The sequence below is a fragment of the Vombatus ursinus genome, unplaced genomic scaffold (genome assembly GCF_900497805.2).
Source record: "Vombatus ursinus unplaced genomic scaffold, bare-nosed wombat genome assembly UNPS02010788.1, whole genome shotgun sequence".
NCBI lineage: Eukaryota > Metazoa > Chordata > Mammalia > Diprotodontia > Vombatidae > Vombatus > Vombatus ursinus.
In genome coordinates, this window is record NW_020950566.1 from 3,253,614 (window position 1) to 3,262,792 (window position 9,179).

The window sequence follows — 9,179 nt, forward strand, 5'->3', positions numbered from 1 at the left end:
GGAGTACCAGTTCTTCTTTATAAGCTGTCTTCTCTTACTATAATGGAAGCTCCTTCAGGGTGCTTCCTGGCATGTAGGAAGTGCTTAAATAAATACTTTATCTAACTACCTATTAACTGTGTAAATTATAAAAGACGGCATAAAAATGTAAATTTTTATTAAGATGGCTAAAATCAGATTTGAGATTCATATCCTTTCCTAGGGGGAGTCTCCAACCCCAGAATTCCTTATGTGAACATGTGAATATAATGAAATACTATTGTGCTATATAAGATGTGGATAAGGCTTTCTTTAAATCATTAACACAAATGGCACAGATTTAGAAGTGGAAGGAAACTCAGAGACCACCTAATTCAACCCCCTCATTTTACAACTGAGGAAACTGAGGTCCAAGGAAGTTAAAAGATTTGCTCAAGATCACACAGGTTGTAAGTAGCACAGAAGAGATGTTAACCCATGTCTTCTAACTCCAGGATGTATATTTTCACTGTATTACATGCCTGCTAATCATGAGCTGGCTTAAACTTAAATAGTGCTTTATAGCTAAAGAACACTTTCACATGATTCTCAGATCTCATTTCCTCCTTATAATAATTCTGTTAGGTAGGTAGTACATATATTAACCCCATTTCACAAATGAGGAAATGGAGGTTAAAAAGATTTGCCCAAGGTTACAAAATCAAGTAAGTGATAGAGCAAGTATTCCAATCTACATCTTATCCACCCCCATCAAGTTTAGAATGCTTTCCACTATCCTGAACTACCCTACAGGTGTAAGGAGGAGGGGTATGAAGAAAATGGGATCAGCAGGTTGGGGAGGGGAAAGGCAAGAAATCTCAGCAGCAAAATAATAAATTTAAATAATCCTCTGAACTCATCCAAAAATTCCTCTTATGAAACTGAATGTGGTTCACATAAGCTACTCCATTTTGAGCTACACTACATTTTATTAAAGAAGTAGCCAGCTTAGGCATGGCAAATTAGGGAACAAAACATTACTTGAAGTAATTGAGCGATATCATTACTCTAGGGAATGTGCAGTGAATTTTAATGGGCTAGTAGTAAATGTAACATTAGTTAGAGGTCTCTGCATTAGTTTACAGTTTGATTCCTTAGATGCAAAATAAAGGTCTTACACTATCTATATTTAAAAATTTGAAGAACATCAAGCATTTTTGCATAAATATATGAATCAAACGTGAATGCAAATTCTGATTTACCTAAGATTACTGAAATCTCCAGTCCTCCAAATCAATAATGAGTATAGAACTGAAAATGGAAGCAATACTGATGTCCCACCTAACACCCCCCAGATTGGCGAAGATGATGAAAAAAGAAAATGATAAATATTGGAAAGACTATGGGAAAATAGGAACACTGATATACTATTGGTGGACCTGTGAACATATACAACCACTCTGGAAATACACAAAATGTTCCTGAACAGTATAATAAATGCCTTTTCACTCAGCTATACCACTTAAAGTCCTATAAGTCAGAAAAATCAAAGAAAGAGGAAAAAGTCTTATACATATAAAAATATTTATAGTAGCTCTTTTTGTGGTGGCAGAAAACTGGAAACCAAGGAGATGTCCAACAATTGGGAAAAGGCTAAATAAATCGTGATATGTGAATATAATGAAATACTACTGTGCTATAGAAGATGTGGATAGATTATTTCAAGAAGACACAGAAAGACTGTATGAACTGATGCATAGTGAAGTAAACAGAAAGAGAACAATTCATACTATAACAACAGTATTATAAAAATGAACAGTTTTGAAGACTTAAGCCAGAACAATTGATACAATAGCAATTCTATGAAGACAAACAACTCTGAAAGCTACAAGAACTCTGATCAATGAATAACCATCCATAATTGTAGAGGACCAAAGGTAAAGCCTGTTATCTATCTCCTGATAAGGGGTGATGGATTCAGGGTGCAGAATAAGACATATTTTTTTTAAAAAATGCAATCAATGGGGGAATTTGTTTTGCTTGACTATTAATATTTGTTATAAGAAATTTGTTTTTCTTTTTTTAATGGCTTGGAGGATGGGAGGAAAAGAGATTTCTTTTCATTAAAAAATAAAATTTAAAATAAAAAAGAACACCAAGCTCTAACTCTTCATTGTCTGTAGCAGTTGGAGGACTAAAGTACGGATGAATGGACAGTAACAGAAAACTAAGTCTACAAGGAGAGAAAAAGTTTGCTTGGATTTACTATGTTCCACACTTCTACCCTAATTTCATTGTGCAATAAATCAGGCCTTAACTCTACCCTACTATTGTATGCTCCAACAAGCATGCTATGATAGCTCTAGCCAAAATGTGTGTGAAATGCCAGCTCTAACAAAACTGTGGAGAAACTATTATATTTTTTTTTAAACAGAAACAATTACACAAAAAATGTTAAGTGCTATCAACTTTCAGGCATTTTCAAAGGGAAAGAAAAAGGAGAACCTTACTTCTAATTTTGCCCATATTGGTAGTAGCAGAAAATTACCATCTGAAAGCTATTTGATAATCTGTAAAATGAGTAGATAATTCTAGGACTATTGAGCAGATAAATACTCACATCACAAAGCCACCAGTTTTAGCCCTAAACTTGGAAGACAGTTAAGAAATTCAAAGAATACCACCATGTACATTGGAAGTGTTCCACAAATGTTAACTGATAGTGACAGGAATAGGAAGGATTTTCACATGCCCATTAACTCTGCCCATCATCTTTTGATTAGAATGAAGGTACCTCTCAGGTCTTGTTTCCGTTTGATGCTTTGCTTTTACTCCCCATTGTGAGCAAACTGAAAATAGGAACACTAAGAGATATCTATGGCAGAATTCTCCTTCCTTGCACCAGGTTCTATGTACACCTCTCAGAACAGCCACACAGTGCTAATCACAGACCCAGATGTGGTTCAGGACTTTGGCCAATTACTGGCCCCTCCACCCCCACCACTCACATCCTTTGCCAATCCCACGTCAGCAGCCCTGAGCTCATGTTTCCCCATGCTTTGGGAAAGCACACTGAACACATGAAAAATCAAGTAAAGCAAGGTAATTAACTCAAAAAAGAAAGGGAATAGTACATTTCTAACCTTGAAGGATAAAGACTGTTTCCCCTTGGGCCTATGTCTCATACATAAAGAACACAGAATGAACAGGAAATCAGGTTTTTTCTTTGAATGCAAAGGTGTTTCCACTGCCTCCCCACTCTTCCCCCAATAACTCAACAGACCAGATTCTAGACATCTACAAAAATAAAACAATACATTATGGAACTCAAGCTTTTGCAGAAGAAGATCTACTTTTCACTACCCGTAATTCTTGGGGGGGGGGGGTTAAATGGCTGATATTACAGTCACTGATGGGATTGGGGTGGGACTACTGTAAAGGTGCTTAGAGCCAAGAGGAAGGGGTGTGCCTCCAACTAGGAACCACAAGGCCAGATTCCCTGGTTGGAGAATACACCCTGAAGAGCCAGAAAAAGGAAAACCCTCCTTCCTCTGCCCCACACTCAGCATGTGATGTCTGGTTCAAGTAGAAATCAGTTAAGCTGTAGCTGTCAAATTACCACACTGGCCAGCTATGACATTTCCCATGCCTAAGAGATATAAAAGAAAGTGTTGAAGCAGTTATTCAAGGCCATGGCTCCAACCCCAGAAAATGACCAGAAGCCCTTACAAACTCTGCTGAAACACAAAGATCACACACACACACACACACACACACACACACACACACACACACACACGCACACAAATGGAAACTACTCCATTCCTGCATTGAGTATTTCCTATATCCTCCTACCTGCCCCTACTGAGAAACTAGAAATGAACAAATGTAAAAATATAATCAAATGTCTCTCTGTGGCTGAGAAGAATTATTACAAATGAAGGTACTTCAAGTTGAGAGAAATATTTAGAATTAATTATGATACTGCTTGTCATATTTTAGTTATCTACAATAACTACATGTTGCTTGGGGAATTCCCCTTTTCAGTGTGGTATAAGAGAGCAAAGAATATGAAAAGAAAGTATAAAGTACTTATCACCCCTTTGTGGAAAAACTCATACATACTCCTTTTCATAGTGAATAAGTTTCATAGTCAACAATAGTGATAAAATTGAAAAATAATGTGCCAAGTATAGGACTCTATGTATTAGCTGAGCAGTAAACAGTGGAGAAAAATTTATGTAATTTGCAAGAAATATAAATTTTTAAAAATAAGGAGTTTTAGTATATGTTTTAAAAATGAATTTAACCACTTACTGCTTCAATTCTTGTGAAAGAAATTTCCTAAGGCTTTCTTGATAAACATTCAACTTAGTCACTTCATGAAGGCTCCATTATCGGAAGTACATCTACATTTATCTAGGAGACTTATCTTATCTAAATTTATCTAAGAGATTACCTTCTATTAGAAGGTAAAGCACCACAGCTCAGAGGAGAAAACATGTATGAAAACACTCTGAAAAAATATAAAGTGTTATGGAATGCAGGTTATATTATTGCTATTATTTCTAGGTTCCATTTTCTTACAAAAGATTATAGACCACAAATTACCAAGAACACATAACAAAAGACACCCAACAGAGACTACTTTTTCTGCAGAGCAGCCACTGGTCTCTATTTGAACAACTATTCTTTGAACTGGTCTCTATTCACTGACAATTTTTATATTTTGTCACTGATTTTTAAAAACAGCATTATGACGAAATGTACTTCATGAAACTCATGGCAGAGCACAGCCTCAAAAAAAAAATCTAGCACAGGGGAAATTAAATTTATCTTCAGCTCATTAAATTTTCTGTTGTTTATTTTGTTAAGCAGCATGTGGCATTTTATACATACATGCGAAAATGTCTTAAATTTTCTCTTACATGGAATGGTTACATGAAAGCTAATTTTTGAGTTGATTCCCAGTCCCAAGAAAAGTCTTCCTAAATAACATACCCGGCTAAACTTTTTATAAGATACTGTATGTAGAAAGTATATATGTAGAAAGAATTTGCATTAAACAGTAAGACTTTTTTTACAGCCAGAAATTACATGTTTAAACTGACTAAAATAACTTATGGGTTGCAGAGTTATCTGTAACTCATGAAAGTTCCTTCAGCAGTATGTCACAATTTTCTTATCTGTAGCTACAGGCACATGTATTTATTTATAACCCTAGATTAACTTCAAACCTAATTTTACTGCAAGGGTGTATAATGATTTTGTTTTAATTATCGAATGGAACTTGAGGTGGCTCAAACTTACTAAGAAGGGCAACCTTTACAAGTCTGGAAAATAAAGGGAATAATCCCGTGTAATTAATTAATGCTTAGCGATGCCCTTTGGTGCATTATCTGGTGACTAGTTGTAACTTGAATCCAGATAGTGCCACCTGTTTAGAGAAGTACTTACCCAAAAGAGCAGATTAAGGGCATAGAGAAGACAGCGCAGGCACTTGACGGAATCTTCTCTAGCCATTGTGAGCTCTCCCCTGGAGAAACCCCATCCTCTTACCACATCCTCTGCCACCAATCAAGGCAACAGCAATCTGCAATGGGTACAAGACAGGAAGACAGGAAAAAGGAATCAGACCATTGTCTTTTCTCAATTCCACCCAGACATCCTCTCACTGGCCTCAGAGTAGGATGTCTTGTCTGACCAATGGGACACGGGGCTTCCCCTCCTCAACAAAAAACATTTGCTAAGCACATGCAGTTGAAGGATAACCTAAACTACATAAAAGTCCAAACTGGGCCCAGATTACACCTGCCGGAAAGAGAAAATATGTGCTCTATTAACAAATGGGTGCAGAACAGACTATTATCTTGGGACTGTTTGTTTTGGGTTGCTGTTTTTTCCCCCAGCATGTTTTAATGAGATGCTTTTAAAAACTCATTCAACTCACTTCTCCTTCGGGACTGCCACTTCTTGGAACAGTCCTAAAGGCTAGAAACCCTAAGTCCCTGACATGTAAAGGGTTTATAGTAAGTAGCTGATGTATGGAAGGGAGTGAATGCCCCTTCTCATTAGGGAAGTTACATTTCTTTAAATCACTGTTCTCACTCACCCACCTATCACAAAATGTCATGTGTGAAAGTGTCTGGACAGGGGGAGGGGAGAAGAGAGTTAGCTGTAATTCCGCTCTGCGACTTGGGTTTCTTTGAGAGAATGTGAGAAATGATGTTTTCTGCCTTGGAATGATGGATTATAAATGGGGAGGGGAGGCACATAGGAATTAGTCCAAGGCAGCTGTGCAGACACCAAGTTTCACACACAGTCTCTCTCTCTCTCTCTCTTTCTCTCTCTCTCTCTCTCTCTTCCCACCCTTCTCCACCTCCCCCAGTCCCCCGCCTCTGCCCCAATGTTACTCTAAACAGATTACAGCTGCCAACAAAGCCAAATCTCCCCACTACTCCCAATCCACCACCAAATGTCCACTCCTAATGCCTATTCCAAGCACCTAGGAAGAGGCAAAGGAGTAAAGAGCCCAGGAGGGCAGCACAATCCAGGAGAAAACGAAATCCCATCTTTAAGTAGTTTAGCTAGCTATTCGGAAGGCTTCCAATACCTCCCGGGAGGCAGGAGCTGCAGACTAGCCGGTGGCGAGGGTATGGGGAAGGGGGGGAGCGATAAAAGGAGGTGAGGGAGAAGAAAGACCCCGTCACTCACCGCGGGCGCTGGCCTCCGTCCCCCACTCCCGCCCAGGGACTGTCGGGGACACACTGCGGGGTCTCATCGGGGCAGCAACACGCCACGGGGAGCCCAGCCGCGTAGCATTGGCTGGAGGACGAGACGCTTCCTCCTCTTCCTTCCCCCTCCTAGCCGCCGCCTGCGGGGAAAAGCGCTGGGCAATAGTTGCTGGAAAGTCTCGGCAGCTCAGCCGCCTCCCAGAGCCGCTGTCCCTCCCCAGCCCGAGCCAACTCTCCAAGTCCTGGACAGACTAGACGACAAGGCAGGCGCTGCAACAGCCGTGGCCAGCTGTACAAAGTCTGCAGCGCATGCTCCGGGCCAGCTGCTGCTCCTGGCTGGGTCCTAGTGGGCGTTCTTCTACTTGCCCCTTTCCTGGGAGCAAGTATCCCTAGGACACTTTCTCTCAGCAGAGGCATCCCCCAGAAAAAAAAAAGAGGGGACACTGGGAGGCTTGGGGAAAACCAGTCTAGTGGGACCTCTTCGGAAAGCTGATCTTGGGGGACAGAATGAATTCTTGTATCCTACCCTAACTTTGTGACAAAGGGCTTCTACTTGTAGGTATATGTTTGTGGATATGGAAGTATAGCCACATCTCTGCAAAAACATATTTGTTGATCCCTAAAACTGCGAATTGTTACTGCAGGTGTGATCCCTCTTTTGTTCTTGATTTTTTTTTTCAGGCATTTCAAAAGATTTTAGAACTATGCCTGGAAAGAGGCCATCTAATTCAACTCTTTCGCTTTAAAGATGGGAAACTGAGGCCCAGGAAGGCCTAATGACTTGCCTAAGGTCACTGCGGTAGTAAATGTACATTAATAACATTTACATTAATAAGAGCTGCTATTGTTTTGTCTTTGTATGCCTCACATTCCTGGCACACAGTAGGTACTTAGTAACTGCTTGTTGGATGACTGATTGTTGAGGTCTTTAACACCAAGTAGGGCAAATCCTTTTTATTCCTTCAAATAAGCAACATCAAAATTCACCCCCCCAAAAAAAAATAAAAACCTCAGATTCTCACAATAAATTATGTTTGGTTCTAAATTTAAGCTGCTATATTATTTGAAGTTTGTACCCTGTGACTGATCTTTGGAAATTTGAATTATTTCAAAAGCAGAGGCATAATTTATTAATATAATATCAATACAAGACACTACCTCCAAAACATACTGTGTATTTTTTTTTTGGAAGCAAAATGAAGTTCTGTGTACACTTCAAAAAAAACCACTGTTCCAAATTATCTCCTTAAATAGCTGAAGACTTGGCCATTAAGAGGTTGTACAATGGATAGAACTCCCAGCCTGGAGTCAGAAAGACCTGAGTTAAAATCTGACCTCAGACATTCACTAGCTGTGACCCCGGGGTAAGCCACTTAACCTTGTTTGCTTCAGTTTCCTCATCTGTAAAATAAGCTGGAAAAAGAAATGGCAAACCACTCCAGTCAGTATCTTTGCCAAGAAAACCCCAAATGGGGTCAACAAAGAGTTGGTCACAGTGACTGGACTGAACAACAAATAGTTCTTATGGCAAGTTTCTTCCATTGGGTCTATCTTATTAACTTTCATAAAAAGTCCAATTCTCTGAGGCACAGGTGGGAAGTAAAAATTCTGTTAAACCTTTGAAGAAAAGCCCTCTGGTATTCGGCCTACACCTCCCCCCCAAACAACAACAACAACAACAACAACACTGACAAAAAAATCTCACTAGATCCAAAAATCCCTTCAACGTATAGGGTCCCATAGTCAACCCCTAGAAAATGTTCACTTCCTTACGTCCCATGAACATTTCAACTCTTTCCTATTTGGAATCCAGACTCAGCTGCAACTCCTCACTCCAAAGTTAGTAAAAATTTCTTAATTGCCAAATCTGATGGCCTTTTCTCAGTCTATGTTTCTTGATCTCTGTGCAACATCTGACACCACTGACCACTTTTCTCCTGGATATTTTTTGTTCTCTGGGTTTTTGTAATATTACTCTCTCTTGGTTCTCCTCCTACCTGTCTGTCTGACTACCCTTTTTCAATCTCCTTTGCTGGTTCACTATCCATATAATGCCTCCTAAACTGTGGCAGTTTCCAGATTCTAATCTGAGCCTTCCCTTCTCTCTCAATGCTCTCTTACTTAGTGACCTCATTAGCTCCTATAGGTTTAATTATCATTTCCACGAACATGACTCCTGAGCTCCAGTCCTGTTGGACATTTCAAACTGGATGTCCCCTGCACATCTCCAACTCAACATGTTCAAAACAGAACTTCTCCCCCTCCCCCGGACCAAACCCAACCCTCTTCTGAACTTCCCTTCCCACGACCATCCTTCTAGTGACCCTAGGTTTACAACGTACATGTTATCCTTGATCCCCCATCTCTTACTCTACATATCCAGGAGGCTGCCAAATATTGTTGTGGCTACTTTCACAACATCTCTCACATCTGTATCCTTCTCTCTACAAATAGGGCCCCTCCAACCCCCACTTCAAATCCAAACCA

At 39.7% G+C, this 9,179-nt stretch overlaps 1 protein-coding gene across 1 annotated transcript in view; it reads right to left on the minus strand.

Annotated features, from left to right (window-relative positions):
* TSPAN12 (tetraspanin 12) overlaps nucleotides 1-6,972 on the minus strand; it is a 75,339-nt gene extending 68,367 nt beyond the window's left edge. Inside the window, exons 1-2 of the mRNA XM_027855147.1 lie at nucleotides 6,673-6,972; nucleotides 5,416-5,551 (exon numbers count right to left, since the gene is read on the minus strand). Of these exons, the coding sequence (XP_027710948.1) occupies nucleotides 5,416-5,481 (66 nt within the window). The 5' untranslated portion in view covers nucleotides 5,482-5,551; nucleotides 6,673-6,972. The remainder of the gene's footprint in view (nucleotides 1-5,415; nucleotides 5,552-6,672) is intronic.
* Nucleotides 6,973-9,179: the final 2,207 nt, after the last annotated feature.